This window comes from Ptychodera flava, chromosome 1 (assembly GCF_041260155.1).
Source record: "Ptychodera flava strain L36383 chromosome 1, AS_Pfla_20210202, whole genome shotgun sequence".
NCBI lineage: Eukaryota > Metazoa > Hemichordata > Enteropneusta > Ptychoderidae > Ptychodera > Ptychodera flava.
Genome location: NC_091928.1, coordinates 48,410,764 through 48,431,355, shown reverse-complemented (window position 1 = coordinate 48,431,355; position 20,592 = coordinate 48,410,764). Strand labels below are relative to the sequence as shown.

At 39.4% G+C, this 20,592-nt stretch overlaps 1 protein-coding gene across 1 annotated transcript; it reads left to right on the top strand.

Annotated features, from left to right (window-relative positions):
* Positions 1-450: 450 nt before the first annotated feature.
* On the top strand, positions 451-19,657 carry LOC139139992 (uncharacterized). The gene is made up of 10 exons (XM_070708977.1): positions 451-1,140; positions 5,554-5,718; positions 6,558-6,742; positions 12,765-12,924; positions 13,509-13,617; positions 14,133-14,292; positions 14,851-14,995; positions 15,723-15,888; positions 16,241-16,437; positions 17,102-19,657. Exons 1-10 carry the CDS (start codon positions 651-653, stop codon positions 17,143-17,145), a joined length of 1,821 nt encoding a protein of 606 aa, XP_070565078.1. The 5' UTR covers positions 451-650; the 3' UTR covers positions 17,146-19,657.
* The last annotated feature ends 935 nt before the right edge of the window (positions 19,658-20,592 follow it).

Genomic DNA, 20,592 nt, shown 5'->3' with positions numbered 1-20,592 from the left:
TCACGAAGTTGCCGACAAGAAGTTTACTACGAGATCGAGACGAGGAATCACGCATGGACAAGGACATCTGCAAAGTGCCATGCAGTCCCGAATGTCGCACAGTACACTTGAAACGATAAGCGCTGTTTTGCTGAGCACAGCCTTAGACGATAGCTACTGTCAATGCCACAGAGAATGAAAACGTCCGTCTTTAACGTACAGAGAGGCCCGTTATTTGCTTTCTGGAGATAAATATAAGCACTTTTCAAGATCCAATGACATGTTATTCCTCTCAATTGGACATTTGTGTAAACCCATTCTTAACTGGTTCTTTGACCGCCGCAACAAAGGGACACGCCCCCTCACCTTTGAATCACTCTCGCTTACGATATGGCATATAACCAAATTTGAACAGGGGTATAACAACTTGTATCCGGCACACCCCTTAAAATAATGATGGCGCCCGACACCAAAGACCGCGTTAACGGGAGCCTTCACGTTACTTCGACCTTTCGAAGGTTCTGTATGACCGCAAGCGCGACCGCAGGGCAGTATGACGTCGGAGACATAGCTCTTCGGGACATTTGAGAGGTAGCTGTGTCTCATACTCCCAATCGTGCTGGGCTACAAACACTGCTTATCAGAAGATTTGGAATAACAAAACGACCGCGATGAAAAAATCAAGTTACTCTGTTGTGCTAATTATCCTGGGAACGATTGATTTGGTAGTTAGCGGGGACGGTTTGACCGGGGTACCGGCTTGTACTGACTGCCAGGCGGCTTGTCAAAGCGTCTCTCCGTCGGAGTGTCCGTACATGGTTTCTGTGCCCAAGAAGGGGTCTCAATGCGCGCAAGAATTCCCACTGAGCCCCCAGTCAGAGCTGAACAAGATACAAGAGAGGTTTGAGATTTACAAGAGCAAGGCAGAGACCCAGACAGAGTATATCTTGAACAGGTACAACCGATACCAGGAGAGGGAAGCCAAACTGTTCGAGTACGAGAAACAGTTGCAGGAAGCCCGGCGAAGCTGTCAAAAGACGGTGGTGAAGTTGAAAAGGCGGAAAGACAGACTGAAGTGGTCAAAGAACCAGCTCATGAAAGAGGTGGAGAGACTGCGAGCACAGGTCGAGGAACTCACGCGGAAGGGATGTGATAAGGACGGTAAGTCTTGCAAAGCATTCAGCAGCGCGACGGGTATTTGCATAACGCGTACACACTTAGCGAGATCGTTGGTATTCAGGGCATTTTGAGACAGTGTGAAAAGCTGTCAGTGAAATGCGGTTATTGTCTCTGAAAGACAGTCCGCTGCACAAAGGCAAAAGACCCTCGTCTACGGCTACCCTGACACAACATCATGCAAAGCATGGGGTTCCTACCTCCATGATTCGAGAAGGGTAGGCGTGTCATAGGATATTAGGTTTGTCTTTTTACCTTTGCAAGTGGTAAAAATACTCTGACTTTGTGGTATCAAAGTAAACACGATACCCCCATTGGGAAGGCACAAGGCTTACAGATGGGTAAACTTCGGGCTTTTGACGTCGTACTGACGTCGATAAATCACCGTGATCCTTTGACTAACACGAATGCAGCGTACACACAAACCAACGATCTCGAACAGAACTATTGCTACACAAAAGTTCATGTAATAGCTTGTTTAGATTTGTCCGCATCCCTGGGGCTGTTCACACTTTATAAAGTGGCGCAATGCAGCTGCGTGAATATTCTCAATACCCTTTCTCCCATGAGGCTGAAGGCTACTGGAGGACAGACTGTCGAACCTTCAAGATGTTACAATTTTTAACCCTTGTACAACGAATTTTGAAATTCGTAAGGATAATCAAGTTTCTTGGTTTTGTGCTTTTTAACAGAAAATTAATTATTATTAGGCCTAATAGAGGCATTTAAGGGTCTGTTATAGAGTCAAGACAGAAAAAAGTGGCGATGTCGAATTTCAGATATCGGTTAATTTAGATCATTGTTTTTTCTGAATAAAAAAGTTTGACCGCTGATTGTATAATTGCATAGTTGATTATTAAAGAAATAAGTTAGTCGAGCAATTGCAAATCATAAGCGAGGCTGTAAAAATGGTTTAAAATTTACGTTTTCTCTCGATAGTCCTCTAAAAGCAAAACAACCATGGGAAAGTTTACTCCCAAAGATTTTGTGAAACACCTCATACTGGTATTCAGCTCGTCGACACTGCATGTGTATGCCAGATGCGGGCTCTTATCCTGGACAATTGAATGCACGCAGTAAAAGAAAAATTCAATTGTCTAAAACTATGCATGCCACACGTAAAGGCCACTGTCAACCCGCATATTACGTATAATTTCAAAATATTTTATGAATTAGACAAAGAAACTGTGGATGGTAATTAGACAAAGGTATTATCCTGAGAAATTTTTCAAAAAAATAAATTATAATTGTCATTACAATAATGGCATTGTACTCCCAGCTAAAACCAAACAAAGCGAAATGAGCATTTGTCATTGTCCCCGTGTGCTATCACACCAAACGGGGTCCATGTTCGTTGGTCGTTATCGTTGTTGGTGGTACTGGTGCCAGCCTAGGGACGGTGAAGGCGTTGTCTGTGTCGACTTTACCTACGAACTAGAGTCGAATGAAACGAAATTCAAAAGTTTTGCGTCAAGAAAAAGGCGAAAATGCACTCCATCATTTGTTTCTTCGTCAAAGACAGTGTGAATTGTTGGAGTCAGATATCGGATTGTAAAATCATCGCGTCACATTTTTGTCTTATTTCATTCATTTCTAATCGTTAAGAATGCGAAAGTGAACATCGAGCAGTGTTTTTGCAAGGCGCGCTGAGACACGACGGCAGCTGACAAACTCCGTTAGGCCAAGAAAAATAAAAAGATTTTCTCGCATCCTCACGCTCGTCAATTAAGACCCGCCGCGTCAACCTTTTTTTCTGCTCATGAGGAAATAAAATGAATAAAACCCGCAAAAATACGCGAAGATAGTGCATAACACAGTGCTGTATAAAACAGAACTGTAAATAAGATAAATGACACTAATATTCCATTCAGTACTGTACACATATGTCACTGTTATATTAAGCTGTCAAAACTGTGCATTGCTGCACTAAAAGTCAAACCACAGAACTGTTGCTATACAAATATACTAAGGCAACACTGCTGTCCATTTATCTCTGCGTGCATTCCTACGTTGTTTTCATGTTTTTTGCATGTTCCTATTGGTTGAAGACTAAAAAAATTGAGAAGAAAAAGCCCGCGTCACCGCATCATTTTTGCAATATGTCGAGGATGAGAAACAAGCTTTTTATTTTTCTTGGCCTTATAGTGAATTAATATTGAATATGTCAATCTGTCTTCAGGTTGTGATGTGCGGTTTTAACAAACGGTAATTTGATCATGAGTCCAACGTTACTTTCCTGAGAAATGTTTGGCTCCTTGTGCGTAAACACTTTACCGCACATTTACATTCTGAACCCGAAATAACTAGCGATCACCTCGGCGGCACCGCTTTTGGAGTTTACAAAAACATCAAATACCGTGAAAAAATAGGTACACGTCACCGAAAAGGCAGGTCGACGTCACAAAATAAGATATGAAATCACGCGTACATGTTTTTCAGTTCCCTATTTTGACTTCCTCGCGCTCGTAAAAAAACAACTCCTTTTACACAACGTCACACCTTTTCAGCTCCATAGAGCTATCACTCCGCGGGAGTTTGATGCGTTGACCCATTCACGATGGCTGACCCCACTGCTCTCTCAATGAAGCGTAAAACCGCCTTACACCACATACTGGCAAAGTTTGTATTAGTCATAGGGTGGTCCAGAAGACACAGTCATTGTGCTAATAATAATGTCAACTGTGGAACTTATGGCGTTATAAAGCATTCCCATTGTTAAAGTTCGCGTGAGTTGAAATTATACTGCATGGGTAACATCACGTATGATGTGATCGACTTCCGGATATTTTTTAAAACAAAGCAGCTGATTATTCCCTCTAAAAGTGGATGTAAAATGAAGAAAACTCCTTTTATTGTCTTCGGGTATCTTGTTACTATGCAAACAGTGGGTGAAGTAGAACCCTGCATGCATTGTATCATGAATACAGCACTAAGGCGATCGCTCTGATAGACAGTATCGAGAGTGTTCTTCTCGGCGTTTCCAAAAACAGGAGATCTGCCTTGCACGGAACCTTTGACACGGCGACATTCATTAGGCACACAAATCATATTTCCCTTGTAAACGCAGCAGAATACCCAAGATTGAATAGACTGGGAAATAGCATAGAACGACTACTACAATGGGAATGACATTGAAGTACATATATAGCGTCTTTAGAGGGCGCCCTTAGAGACTGAGAGCCTAGCCCCTCGAGTGATCGCAGTGGGGAATACGTGAAGATGTCGAGCGTGAAGTCGAGAGATATGTGCTTAATCCATTCGATATTAATAACACCGTGCGTAACGGTTTTGCAGACCAATAAATCATGTACTCTTTTGACAACAGTGTTTGCCAAAGAACAAATCATTATGTCGTCGGTGTCTAAACTGTTTTATGAATACTAAATGTAAAAATAATCGACGAGAAATTCCGTTTTTTTAATTCCCAGTGTGGTGTCAAATTTAATTTTAGCTATGCGGGCTCAATGTCTCAGTTTTGACCCGAGATACAGTGGAAGCAATCAACGTCTGTGATTGAATAGAAACTTAATACATTATGAGAATCCAATGTTCCAATATATGATACCGTCACAGCAAAGAGTGACATGATGTGTGAGTTCTGCTTACAAATTAACACCATTCCTGCTTCGATCGCAACATGTAGATCGACGAAAACTTCACTTACACGTGATAATTTGACTTTTTAACATAAAATCATATTTATTGTGTTTCCAGTATGTCATTTCATGTTTTGCTTGAGTTATAAAACTTATAAATTGTCAAGGTCTAACATTTATTTCTAACATTTATTTCCCGTAGTCAGATAACATACAATATATATATATATATATATATATATATATATATATATATATATATATATATATATATATATATATATATATATATATATATATACATACATACATATTTGTGTGTGTGTGTTTGTAATCTGAAAATGGGAAATTGTCCGACTGCCCGTATGTATGTCTGTCTGTCTGTCAATCTGTATGTATGTAGGTATGTATGTATGTATGATGAAGATGAATGTATGAATGTATGAATGTATGTATGTATATATAATATATATATATATATATATATATATATATATATATATATATATATATATATATATATATATATATATATATATATATATGCGTAAAATATCGTGTCAACATTTATGTATAATTATTATCATGACTTCAATCGTCCAAAACTCAATTCAGGCGGTTCAAGCTGTCAACGCAATATTTCAGTTTTTTCATCATGAATAAATTACCCCGAGTGAAAACTTTGTCAAAAATGGCTCTAAAACTCCAATTGATTATTTTAATGATTACCTCATTTCATTCAGTAGTTTATTTGTCTGTTTCTCCCCTGACACTTAAACTCTGCCGTCCGTTCTTATACCAGAGAAAGAATACGACTACGGTGAGGTGCTGCACAAATCACTGTTATTTTACGAGGCGCAGCGTTCAGGGAAGCTCCCGGATGATAACAGAATTCCCTGGAGAAATGACTCGGCCATGGACGATCGTGGTATCAACGGCGAAGATCTCACCGGTGGCTACTACGATGGTAGGTAACCTCTGAACTATGACCTGTAAACACTGATATTTTTCATCTATGGTTTTGGATATTTAAAGTAATTCTTTTAATTATTTTCGCGCTTTCGGACGGTGTAACCTACGAGCTCTGACTGTAATTCTGTCTGAGGAGTGGTTAATTTCCTTTCAGTATTTCAAGATTTTGTGCTTTTATCAGAATGAATTTAAATCCAGACTTTACTTAAAAACAGAGTGCGCCTCAGGCATAGATATGCGGATCCACAGCGTCTCACAAGTCGTGTAATCCGAAGATTTTCTGGGCCGATTTTGAAACCAGTAGAGAAAATTTAGCTTCGCCAGTCCTCGACTTTTGATGATTCCTGACTGTCCATGCCACTGACAGAATGGATAACACGTTTATCGTGATACCCCTAATGATTCTATCGTTTCTCCACTAAATACATGTACTTTATCCAGTAAAAGTCTGCGGTCATACTGATTTTTGATACGGAAAACACGATTGGAGCTATTTTCAGATTCATAGCATGATTTCCAAGTACTGCCTTCGCTTTTTAAGAATACTTGTAAGACACCTTAGTTGGCAACTGATTATTGCGAAGACACAAACCAAGGAAAATGTTAACATTGTAAATTTCGTTCAGCTATCTACAACGATGGCATCATCCGAAAATAACTCCAATTGTATTAAGAAGCAAAGGGGAAGAACATATATTTACATACCGTTTGCTTCAAAGCTTATCAAAATTACAATCAATAAATGCAATCCTTTTTGCTGCTTTTATCATAACATTGTTTGAATAAGTAGACTGGCAATTAATAATAATATTCTCCACGTTTTACCATCGTCAGCCGGAGATCACCTGAAATTTGGACTCCCGGCGTCCTATACGGCAACGGTGTTAGCGTGGGGTTTAGTTGAATTCCCGGACGCCTATGAAGTGACGGGCGAGCTGAAGTATATGCTTGACTGTCTGAGATGGTTTGCCGATTATTTCATCAAATGTCACACCGGAGAGAACGAGTTCTACGTTCACGTGAGTAGAGTATACAGTTCTCATGTGCTTGTATGTGACGAGTTGCGTGTTCACAGGAGTGTTACGGTCACTCCTACACATTTCAGACGAGCGGGAAAAAGAAAACATGGTTATTCTTTGTTTACAGGTTCACTTTCAAGTCAAATTCAAAAGGACAAAGTAATGACTTTTGACCCTGTTTGAAGTAGCTTCATTTTTATTTGTCAGTTTCGTCCGCTCTGGGATTGCTGCCCTTGCAATTGAAAGTTGCTCATTGAGGAAGGAAAGTTGCTCGTAGAGGGCGTTATGTTCTTCATAATGCCGAGAGCCAAAACTGTACGACTGCGGCATATCTGCTGTTCGCGGTTATCAACAAATTGAATACTTAGAGGTTATTACCCAATATCGCCTGTTCCTGTGTCGTATCAGCATGAGTGTCATTTGTGCTGCGTCAGACACGAGACGAAGTCGAGTGTCTGACGCAGCACAAATGACACGAATGCTGATACGACACAAGGAACAGGCGATATTGGGTAATAACCGATTTATCATATACCCATGCCCATAATTTTAGGGAATTTTTACTAATAGAACGAAAAACCTTTAATTTTGAGGCTTTACTTTATTACGCCTTGCGCATAAATATCAGAATGTTTATGTGAACAGGTTTCATTCATAAAGTATACGACGAAGATGTCAACATCACGCGCGACATCGCTGCAAGTCGTCCATATCTCAATGAAACCCAAGAAGAAAGACACCGGGATACAAAAATCGTCATACAGAAGGAACATTTTAAGGTGCAATATGCTATTACAACTGTAACCGATCAAAAACTGCACAGCTTTAAATCTATCCTGATTTCGATCGTCGTACGGCACGGAGCTCGCGCGGAGAGGGGACGCCATTTTGTTAGTTTACCTTTAGAGTTGCCATGTCAACAGTCGTCGCGCGCGCGACATCGCTGTCACGCCACGCGCTCACTACATGTTCGGTGGGAGACCGTGCCAGTGCCGGCGCCGTGCGAACGGCAGTATGTTTGCTAGAACTTGACCAAAAAAATACCATGGTAAAACATTTCAAGACTCAACGTGATATTCCCGTATTTTGCGACCAGAAATACCCGTGTTCCTCGAAGCCCTTCAAGTTTTTACGTCGGCGACATCGCTTCGCAGGCGGGGAGCGGCAGCCATTTTGTTGTTTACGTTGTTTACCAACAAACTGCTAATGTAGTTCGGGAAAACTCTAAAACTGATGACGTTCATCGTGCATATCTCGACGTTTACCGTGAAATATCACGGCTGATATTTTACGTTGAACGTCACTAGGATGTAGCAATATCGGCATGGGTAGGCCTATATGATAAAATCGTATGATACGATTAATACTCGATATTTTTCTGTCATGTTGGGTCTGCGGTAATTTTTTTAAGGTAATATGCTCCTCGAAAGTGAAAGACTTAAACTTTTACTCTAACTTTCCTCAATGAATCTTTCAATAATTCTCTTTCAAAATCAAGAATAAAAATAGGGGGTCACCGTGCAAATCATGGTACTAGAGAAACAAATTACCCAAGATTTACCGATATTCGAAATTCAAAATGGCCGCCATCCCTGTGTTAACTCTATGGAGAAAAATAAAAGTTTTCGAATTTCGAAAAACTAAGCCGTTAAAAAGTTTTCTTTCACCAAGCGCTTTAAAATTAACCCCCACATGAGGTATATCAGAAGTGAATTGTAAAAGTTTAAGAGTCCGAATATCTGTCCCGAGGTGCGTTCTACCTTAAAACCAAAATACGTAATTAATCTTCTCGGATTTTGAGTGATATTTACAGGGGCTTCAATGATTCAGACATTATTAGCGTAACGTTAACCCACATATTTTGTGCATCGCCGGAAGTTGGTGGTGTTACATGACTTTCTACTATGTATGACATCCCAGGTAATCAAGACTTCTATGCATTGCATCGCGTTGACAATGATACTTTTCCGCATAGGCGTATTGTAAAGTGTAGAATACCCGGGCTTCATATTTTGTCTCCACTCGGAAGTACTGGAAGCATTTCACCAGATGTTCAGTGTATCGAAGGAACTCTGTTTTACGCACAGGGTGTAATAACGCTGAAACTAGTCAAGGCAGCTATTCATCAATCTACCCCTCAGCTCACTGAGAAATAAACGACACTGCTTCAGGAAGTAGAAATCTATCATTTGTTCAGTTATTGTTAAAATATTGTCAACAGGTAATATGGCCCTGTTAGTATCATGGAAAGTGTTCTGCAGGTCACTGTCCAACTTTCCATCTCGTGCCCGCAGAATATGCTGGCCTCACTCTTCCTGTGGATACTTATTTCTTTTTACTGTACTCTGTGACGTGCGCTACGGACGTTAGCAGGAGTGGCACATCCGCGGGCAATAGTACACGGGCAATAGTCTTGCGCAATGAACCATTGATTCACATGCGGCAGCGGTAAAGCAGTGGAATCGCTCGTCTGAACCTCCGAGCGGAAGCCATGATTGTGCGTCTCCCACGACATCAAAAATGGCCAGATTTTTACAAGAAGGGTAGTGTTTATCGCTTAAGGTGATCAAGCCAGAGACTCGGAGATACAGTTATTGTTTGTAGCTGTTTTAGAGAGCCGTTTGGCACAGGACAAATATTTGAATTCCGAAGAAGTATGAACATCTTTGCATACTTGTAGAAAAACGAAGTTTTTATGATATTAGCTTTGTGACAATAGAAAATTCAATTTTTACAAAAAAAGAACGCAATAAATGACAACAATTTTGAATTTTAAAAATACATAAACTTCCATACGCAGCTTCAATATTTGTCTTATTAAAACAACATGACCCTTGGTTTTGTTTTTCACGCTGAAAGAGAATATTTGAAACTTTCAGTTCCGATGAGAAAGTAAAGGTGAAATGTTTCAAATTTAATTTTTGAGTCGCGCTTCGATAAAACCAACCTCGAGTTTTAATTTGTTTTGCTCGATCATTTCCCAAGACTATATTAAATCGTGATTCGCTTTCAAAGTTCATGACCAAAAATGTCGGCGATCTTTAAAAATCAACATGTTAGGATCATAGACAAACAAATTATTTTCAATTTACTTATGTAGTATTATTATTCAAATGTTAACGCTAATGTGGAAAATAACACTTTCAATGTTCACAACAACCTAAACTTCACCCAGTCCAAAGTCTTCAAATAGTCCATACAGGAAGATCACGTACCGGTAATGATATAAATATTATAAATTTTGATCAATCGTAATATTTCCTCAGGAAAGTACACCGTACCTAAAGGTGGTATGCGTCTCGATAGTAAAAAACTTGGACTTTCGCTCAAATTTTCCTCAAGGAATCTGTCAACCATTCACATACAAAATCAAGAATGAAAATCTCGGGTCATCGTGTATATTGTGGTACTAGATAAATAAATTACCAAGGAATTACCGATAGAGTGGCCACTATCCCTGAGTTAACTCAATGGGGAAAATAACGATTTTGCAAAATCTAAGACTGTGAAAGTTTATCCCACTCAAAGGGCTTCAAAATGGACACCCACAGGAGGTACGATCAGAGAAGAATTTAAAATGCTTGAGAGTCCGAATGTCTGTCCCAGAGGCGCATACTTCATCAAGGGATTTGACAATATTGACGAAATGCCTGATTGAAATGTCAATTATTACATTGGTCTCTACGACAAATCAATGAAGCTATATGATATCACTGAAACGAATGTGGCAAGGCCATTCAAAGCATTTAGATGAATGTACTCATGAACACAAAGGCCATGATTCAGGTTTCCTAGCCCACAACCCACATCCCCAGCAAGGCGAATCAACAACGTGCCAAAACATTAATTGCTCACGGTACCTTCACGATTGATATCAATAATTAATTGTCGCTTTCAAAAGAATTCACCCAACTCACCGTCACATTTAATACCGTTGCAGCAGTGTATCATGGAGGTAGGAAGGGCCCTACCTCCATGCATATATCAAACGAGTCGACCAATGCTTTCGCCTGCAGGACGTACGTAAATTCTCTTAATCTGTCCACACACGCAATGTGATGTTACATACGGCTAGCTTAAAAACTGGGGGTAAAATAAGTTGGAATATCGAAATGAAGGTAATTTGACCTGCATTCGATCTCAGTCGGACCCGCCGATCATCATTCCCAGACCATTAACTGAAGCCATTATTGGGAGACATCTGCCAAGTCTATCTACCTTCTTAAATAAACATTGTGAACGCTCCAATGTAATTAGGCGGGGTGACACTTTGGCAAAGCCAAGCCGCGGGTGTAATTTGGCACTTTGATGGAGAGGGATTTGTTCAGACGGGCTGAGATATTGAAGAGCATTGATGGCTGCATTCTTCACCGAGCACTGATGCTTGGAATAGTTGCGGAGTCCTGAATAGAAAAAGAATCTGGCTTTCCCACAAGGACAATTTGTGACCTTCAATGCGTGAGAAACTGCCGGCAAAGTGTGCATCCGCTTCATTTGATTATCTTTAGACAATTAAATTCGAAATTATCCGATTCAAATTACTTTAGAAGGTAATTTGAACTTGTACGGGATGATTGACTTTCATTAGCAGTAGCTTTTCATGTACTTTCCAGTATTTTTGTTGTTATTGTTAACCCTTTGAGTGCTGTATTTTTCCCACCAAATTGTAGTGCAACATTTTATCAAATTTTATGAACTTTTTTGTAATTTTTTATAAAATTTTGGACCAAACGAACACAATATTTTATTGGCCACAGTTTTTTATCAAAATTTTGGCAAAAATCTGACAAAAATTGACTCAGGTATATTTATTAAGGGCAACAAAAATTGACTTTGGCGCTCAAAGGGTTAAACAAAGCTTATTGCTCTATTTCCAGAGCCAGGCCGACACCTGGTGTCCAACTGGCTAGCACTATACCGGTCTCTGCGTTTGTACTGCCCAGTGTTCAGCTGACAACAGAATTCTTGTCCAGACTAGAATTTGTTGTTCATAACTGTATGCATAGCATGTGTGTTGGTGTACGCTGGGCTGTTAGCCTATTTTGTATTCAACAAATATTGTGGGGATAAGAACAAAGCAATCTTTTATAACAAAACATAAATTCTGAAAATACCGAGTACTAATAAAATATGACCTTCCGTGACTTTTAGCTTTGTTGAAACTAACTCAAATGACATAAGAAGTTTACGGAGGCGGGACAGCAACAAAAAACGATAAAACAGGGTCAGAAAAAATCAATAAATTGTTCCTCGGAATCTCCACTTCTGTTTTTGTCGATTAGGATTTTTGGAATTCCCGTAAAAAAATCGCAGATACTTCTGCATTATTTACTTTATTTATAATTTCAGAAATGTTTTATTCAGTCTCTTTCCCAGCAACTCACGAATTCCGTAATAAATGTTGTACGAAAAGTTGTTGCTTGGATGAGTCCGAGGAAGATGACTAACAAGAGTGCCAGTGTAACTATTGTATCGTTTGAAGTATGATATTTCTATTAAAAGGTGCAAGATAGTGTTCTTGGTGATTTCTTTATAATAAACGGTATCAAAATTTGCAGCTACGCATCCCTTCGGCAACTGTGTTCCGGTTTCATCATTTTGATTACAAAGCGAGGCACCGCGGACCAGTGGTTAGGGTACCGGACGTATTATCAATGGATGGTGAGTTGGTGAGACGCTGGCAAGGTGTTATGCCCTTGAGCAAGGCACTCACCCAGACATCTCATCATCGCCCCATTAGGTAATTGGTAATGGGTACCTCATCCTGTAATTGGAGATTTGCCCGTTGGACGATGGATTGAATTGAAAATTACATTCGGTCCTTAAACCCTAATCACCGATGATGCAACTGTCATGCCGTTAATTTCAGAACGAGGTGAACGGCGGAAAGAAGTTCAAAGTTTTGAAATGCACACGACCTTCTAACTCCGCGGTTATGACACTCTGACCCAGCACTAACAGAGTTCCGAAATCTTTAATTTTTTTCTCCTTCCTCTTTTATTTTTCATAACATATTTTATAGATCGGTAACGTGCAAGCAGACCATGGTTATTGGGGTCCGGCTGAAACGATGACGATGGACCGCCCAGCGTACCCGGTCAACGCTTCTCATCCGGGTTCCGATGTAGTGGCGGGGACAGCAGCCGCGATGGCGGCCATGTCGATTGCTTTCAGAGACCATGGTAAGACAAAGCGAATTTTCTTTATCCAAGTTGGAAGTAATTTTTTGTTTATTTATAAAAGTTTACTTAATATTTCTTGAGTAACTATTTCTTGTAATTGGTATTATTATTATTTGATAAATTTATTTCGTTCTATTTAGTTTTTAGCCCAATTATGCTTCAGTCTCGTGTGTGATTAAGTGATTGATTGATCGATCGATCGATCGATCGATTGATTTTCATTACTTGTTTGTCTCTATGTCTCTACGCGATCAAACATAAACAGTAAAATAATGTTTGAATAGTAACAATTGCAATGCCAAAGCCAATGGCAAATGTGAATTAGAAAAAGGTCTCAAATCCATACGAAATATGAACAACATAAAAACATAGAGGCAAAACCTTACATTTTGTTATTGTTTCATTTATAATATGTTTTAATTAGAGACCTAAATATCTTAGAACAGAACTACTCCGGGCTGCCTCGGTTTGAAATTATTTTAATGAACCTGAACGCATGATGACGTTAACCGCGCAAGCTGGGTTACTCGATAATTTGTACTACGACCGCGGTGCATTAACAGTTAGGTGTGATTTTTTTCCAGACAAGAGTTACTCCGATTTACTCTTAGCTGAGTCGCGATCTCTATGGCGATTCGCCGAAGAATATCGCGGGAAATATTCGGACAGCGTCCCTGAAGCAAGCGTCTACGAGTGAGTAGTACATTCGATTACTTGGTTCATCCACGGCCTCCACAAGGAGGGATCGAGGCACATCAGAGAAAGTCGGCTTGTAACTTTTACTAAAGCCCCATTAGCTGCATCGTTTTGCATCTTTATGCATTATTTTGGATAATGTGGTTAAGTAGCTTACGCGAAAGTGCTGACTGCAGTGTGACCACAGCACATTTTTCAAGCACACGGAAAGTCAAGCTCTTGATTGAGGTTTGATCTTTTGTCGAATCGATAGTGACTCTGTCGATCAATGCTACATTCACGGTGTTCCAGAATAATATTGTGATTCCCTCGTCATATTGCCATCCCTTGATTCTTAACATATCACAAATTTACATTGAGTGCAACAATGTCCGGTATGACTGCGGTTCACATTATGATACTTTGTGTAATGTTTCTTATTTATATATTTACTTTGAAACCAGTTTTAACGAAAACACATTCTGGAAAATATAGAGTTTTTTGCTACTTATATTTTACATAACGTTTCTTAGCTCCAATGGATATATGGATGAGTTAATTTTCGCGGCGCTGTGGCTTCACTACGCTACCGACGAACAACACTATCTAGACTTCGCCATCGACAACTACTATCAGCTAAATCAGGGTCGGCCCTATTCGTATGGTTGGAACGACGCCCTCGGCGGGCTCAGGGTGAGAGGAATTCATATCTGCCTGCTGGTACAGACTGAATGTGGCTAATTCTAGAGTCACTTCAATGTTTGTAAACGCATTTTTAGCGGTTCAGACTTTTTACGAGTCCTTGGTGCAAGTCTCCGGTATCAGGGGAGGGACGAAAAACTGTTTTACTTTTTTATTCCTTTTGTAATCGACAGTTCAGGATCGTTGTCGTCGTCTGCAATTAAAAGAGAACGAATTGGAACCAAAATGGTCATACTATTTTACTCAAAAAAACATTATTCACACAAAATTAGGTTCAGCTCTACCACTTGAAAAGCCATGTTTGGACGAAGGTAAAATCTTTAACACAACAGCGCCGTCACAAGTTTGGGCGTGACTTTACAGACACGCCATGGCATTCAACTGTGCTAACTTTCGTTTCCAGATCAAGTGAAATCTATTAAACATACTCAGAGTTTTGAGTAGTAATCCATAGACAGTCTTCCCCACTCTACTGTCTATGATTAAACAAATTTCTTTTTGACTTGTTTAACTCATTAAACATGCGCATAACATTTGTCTGCTTTCCAGTTACTATTGTACAAGTTCGTGAAACACGATCTATCGTACCGGAAAACTACAGCATACATCGATAATTGGTTGCCGGGTGCACGATTACCATACACTCCCCTCGGGTTAGTGTTTCGTAGTGAGTGGGGATCTCTGCGATATGCCGGTAAGTGGCGCTGTCGCCCGGGGGCGCTCGCATAGAAAGGTATACAGTGTGCCGCCCGAATGGGTTACGTTTTCACAAATTACGTAAACCTGAGTGGAAAATTGTACATCCAACAAGGCCTAAATATGGGTCAGTATCAAAGGATATGTCCCCACACTTCAGAGGAGAATCTTCACATGAAGTAAAATTATGATAAGAATTACCCTAACAAAGGGTATATCTTTTTTGAATATTTATGGGTATGTATTTTCAACTTGGGCGGCACACCTCTATCAAAATTTTGGAAGTACACCCCAGCATTGGGCTCTGTCGGTCGTCGTTTGCCTTGATTTTGAAATTTAAACTATAGTAAGAGACTTGAAACTGATGAAAGACCTAATCAAATTCAAGAATATTAGTTACAGGTCAAGGTGAAAATCTTAGTACTGATAAATTACCCAGCATATGATGTTTTATATTCACAATGACCGACATTACCATGTCTGAATTAGAAAAATTAAATTTATCAATTTAAAAAGAAAAACAGGCGGTCCTTGAAATTTCGTTTGCTCCAAAAACTTTCAAAATGAGTCTACACGCAGAGCAGACATGAGAAAGTATTGCGAAAGATTCAGAATTTGAATAATTGTTTCAAAACTAAATGCCTTTTATAAATGCAGCCTGGCAGAACATTTCTATCATAGCACGGAGACCGACCTAAACCACAATCATAATTTTGTCGTTTCAGCTACAACGTCCTTCATAGCGCTGGTAGCAGCTGAGTACGGAATCAAACCAAACATCTACAGGCCATGGGCCAAAGGTCAAATTGGATATATCTTAGGGGATACAGGGAGAAGTTTTCTCGTCGGTTATGGAGTTAACCCACCGGTAAAACCCCACCACAGGGGCAGGTAACTGTCAATATTTTGCACGGTCATCTTACTACATGGTACCAAACATGTGATGCATTCATCTTTTGGCCAGAAGGCATAATTAAATTGTTCATCGGAATCGCCGCTTCCTCTTCGCTTTCAAAGTGATATTGATGCCGCCCCTTTGCGAGTTTATAACCTACTGTAGCGTAATTTATGTATACATTTACCGTATAGTGACGTCATATATTCGTCTTCACCATATTATTTGCCAGGGCTAGCAAAGATTTGTTCTGGAGTTAGAACGCTGTCATCATTTTAGCTTTTACAATTATTCTCTCTCCCTCTCTCTCTCTCTCTCTCTCTCTCTCTCTCTCTCTCTCTCTCTCAGCTCTTGCCCCACTCCACCAGCACGTTGTGGTTACTCAGAACGTGGCTACAAATCACCAGACCCGAATCCCCATGTTTTGTACGGAGCAGTGATCGGAGGACCAGATATAAATGACTATTTTGCAGATGATCGAACGGATTATGTACATAACGAAGTGGCGATTGATTACAACGCTGGTTTCCAGTCAGCAGTCGCTGGTAAGATAAAACGAAAAAATATAACTTGTGTTCTATGTATATTATATGTATGTATGTATGTATGTATGTATGTATGTATGTATGTATGTATGTATGTATGTATGTATGTATGTATGTATGTATGTACATGTATGTATGTATGTATGTATGTATGTATGTATGTATGTATGTATGTATGTATGTATGTACGATGTTGTCTGTCTGTATCTGTATGTCTGTGTGCCGATCAATCCGTACGCAGATGTATGTACTGTACGCATGCATGAATGTATACATTTTATGCATGCACGCATGGATGTTCAGTAACCGCGGTTGTACGTGTTCTATGTGTGTATTCATGTTTCTACCCCAGTCGATTAACTATATTTGCATATTCACCCACCAATCAATCCCTCCATCCATCCACTCACCCATCCATCCATCCATCCATCTGTCTATCAATCCATCCATCCACCCACACATCCATCCTCCACCCATCCACCAACCCATCCACCCATACATCCACCCACTCATCCATCAATCCAGCCATCATCTATCCGTCCATTCATCCATCCATCCATCCATCCATCCACCTATTGGTCTACCAGCTCGTCTGTTTTTATGTGTGTTTACATATCAGGGATGAGACCGTACTTTGATCTATAATCTTATATTCACTTCCTAGGATTAAAACACCTGCAGCTTATTGGAGAATATCCTGAAGATTAACATCACAGCACCTTATTTCGGGGACACGCATGTATTCGCAAATTAAGAGAAAGAGGTGGATTCCGTCGGCGTCATACCCTTATAGCAGTCAAAAAATAATACAATATTACCACATTGTTACAAGGACAAATGTTCGTTTCACGGTGCAGGAAAGTAGATTATCAGACAATTTACTTCATCAAGTGTATTTTGTGATGGTGTAATCATTTACTTTTCTCAAAATATTTCACAATGACAGAAACATGTCCCATCGCGTTTTTCTCTCCATGTTCTACGAAATCATACGCCTTCCTCGTTACATAATGCACGCAAATTGGCAGTCGATCAGGTTCTTAGGATTTAGGTGGAATTGTAATGATATAAGATAAAGCTGTCATCTGCTATGCACTAGAAACATGACATCATAACAAGGTTACATATTTAACTGTAAGGGTCATTCAATAGAACATAAGTACGTTACAAATTTCAGGATTTTTAACAAAAGAATATCATACGAGCAATCTTGCCTTTGACATTACATTTTCTCGAAAATGAAAGTTTTAAATCCCCGCTTTTGCTCAGACTGCGCTCGTGAAGAAAAAATTGGCCACAGTCCATAAAAAATCGGGATAACGAAATTGCTAGCCCGTTTTTTATAAATCAAAAGTACAGTTGTTCATTCAAGTTCAATCGTTGAATTGGTAATGAAAGTGAGCAACATCTAGTTTTTGCTCTACTTTTCGAGTCGTGTGACACAAAACTCTCAACATAATTAAAAAATGGCAAATCTCTCTTGAAATTATTTCTTGTTTCGCTTTCTAGTAGATATTCAATGGTATTACATAGCCTCTCTCTGTCCCTGTATTTAATTCATGCACAGACAAAATCGACTGAAGATAAATTAGCTAAATTTTCATATACAAAAGAGGATATATATATTTTATGTAATGTATGTATTTTTTTAACAAGATCTCAATTGGGTTACACTCTTCGAACTCGTCGGTGTCGTTAGAACTCGTAACTTGTTTCAACATTACAGTTGATGCACGTAAATACGTATACGTAAGTCTATTTCTTCAATAGGTGGAGATTTTACACGTGTATATATGAGGCAGCTAGGTTACGCTGCAATAAGTTGTACCACCTTGACATGCAAATTATGTATATTTCATTGTACCGATGGAACGCGTGGCATGCCACTTCAGTAATCCGCGAAACTCCAAATCTATTTGTCAAGCAAACTAGAACAATGTTGGTAATATTAAGTGTCAATTTAGGATAATGTAAAGTGTTATATAAGGTACTTGACATGCCTGCATAAACAGCACTTCCTGTCCTCATATTGAAGAGTATGCAAATTAATTTAGGGCGTGTCAAAATTGATATACCAGATCGACTTCTACGCATGCTCCAGATAGTTCTACTTCTTTAGCTGCCATTGTTCAGTTTAACGATAAAGGACTTTCACTTATTTTGGTCTAGCTAGATTAAAAGCATAGACCGTAGAAACTCCACTTCCGCTAATGGGAATATGCTAATATGAATACTAACTCCTCACTGTTGCCATAGTGACATTTTCATTCAGTAACCGTAACTTTTTCATATTCTCATTATTTTTTCCGTGAGTGAAATATTTTTCTTAATCTTCTCCGAAAAGAATGTTGAATTAAGCCTTAACGACACATTGCAATGTTGTTCTTGACAAGGGAATTCAAGTTCGAGTTCAACGTTAACATTTGACAGGCTAAACACAGGGCACTTCACGAATTTAGGAGTAGAACAAGGACCTGTATTTACTGAATGCCTTAAAGCTTATCGAGGGTTACGGCTATTTGAACTTTAAATGTGGCTAAATTCATTTCACATTCATTTACATTTAACACTTGGGTGATAAATCTGCGTAGAATTATTAATTTGTTTCGCTTGCAGTGAACAGGAAGTAGATTTAGCAATAATTACGATAGGATAATGAAAAAAAATCATCTTTCTGGGCAAAACAGAAGTATTGCTTTAATCATGTATTTGAATCTTCGGCAGTGAGCTCCCACACGTACCGGCAGTAATCTGTGTCGTTTTTAAACTTTTGAGTTACAGAAATCACAAAAAGAAGACAACGCTTGTTGTGCCTATTTAATTTATATTGAAACCGAACGACGCACCAAACAATATGGCGGCCAATTAAGTACAAAACGATTCCCTGATGATAATCACGGGACTTCCGATCATGAGATTTTTTACTCAATTCATTTAGATCATCTCATTTGTCCAAACAATTCGACAAACTGTTTTGCGTGAAACATTGGAGAAAAACAATCCACAATGGTCCTGGACGTGTTCATTTGTTTTGCTTATGAATATAAAAACTATTTTTTCTACAAAGTGAACTCCTGGGCTCACACGATGCAAAAGTATTTGCTTCTTTTGAAATTTACCAGTGCCTACTGAAATTTAGCGACCATAGTCAGCTGAAATTCATTATTTTTGGTTTTTATATTGCCCTTTTTGCCAATAAAGTTGCTACTAAAAAGCCAAAGTCTTGTCATGCTATTGTTATATTTTCTATGGTTGCGAGGTATTGAGTGTGGGACTTTTTGAGTTGTCACTTTAAGAGGGGATATTGTCGAAAAATACAAATTTAACTAAAATTTGATCACAAGAACTCAGAAACTTTTGAGTTCTGCGAAACACCTTGTTCGTACTTTAGGTATGTTATTCGTATGGCTAAAAAGGCTGACCTCTCGCTCTGCTTGCTGGATCTCGCAAGACTTTAGCCCCGCTGAACACGCTAGTCTTTAATGAATATATGCACACTTTTTACGACTTAGCTAGTGACTTGCGTGCAAATATCTATACGAGAGACAGAGAGAGCGCGCGCGCGCGCGCGAGAGAGAGAGAGAGAGAGAGAGAGAGAGAGAGAGAGAGAGAGAGAGAGAGAGAGAGAGAGAGAGAGATGAGTGGCATAGGGTGGAAGGGAGAGGCGGGCCGGTCGTGTTCGAATAAATCAAAGCCTCGGCCAAGATGAACGAATTCAAAGAATGAAAGCGATGTTACTATATTACTCTTGGGATATTTTCATCATCTGGCAAGTTTCTAACACGTTTTTGTCTAAATAGCTGCCTTGAAATCACGGGAAAATGTTACTGTCACCGGGTTCGTGAATTTGATCAAATCCAAACAGTCTACACGGTGTTGACTTACAAGGTCTGTGATGGGAGATATCAATCTCCATTTGAATACACACTGTGTAGTCTCTCAAATTTCGATGCAGGCATATTTTTGCGGACCAATAGCAATTTTTCAGCGAACGATAAGAGCCAGCAATAGCGAAATATGCGAAAGTTTTAAAAATGCAAGAACATTGGAAAAACTAAACAATATTAACCAAAATATGCGATTCTTCCTCAGTAGTTGCCGTTTACACAGATTGCTGTTGCACTATTCGCAAATGCAGAGAACTGGGAACGAGCT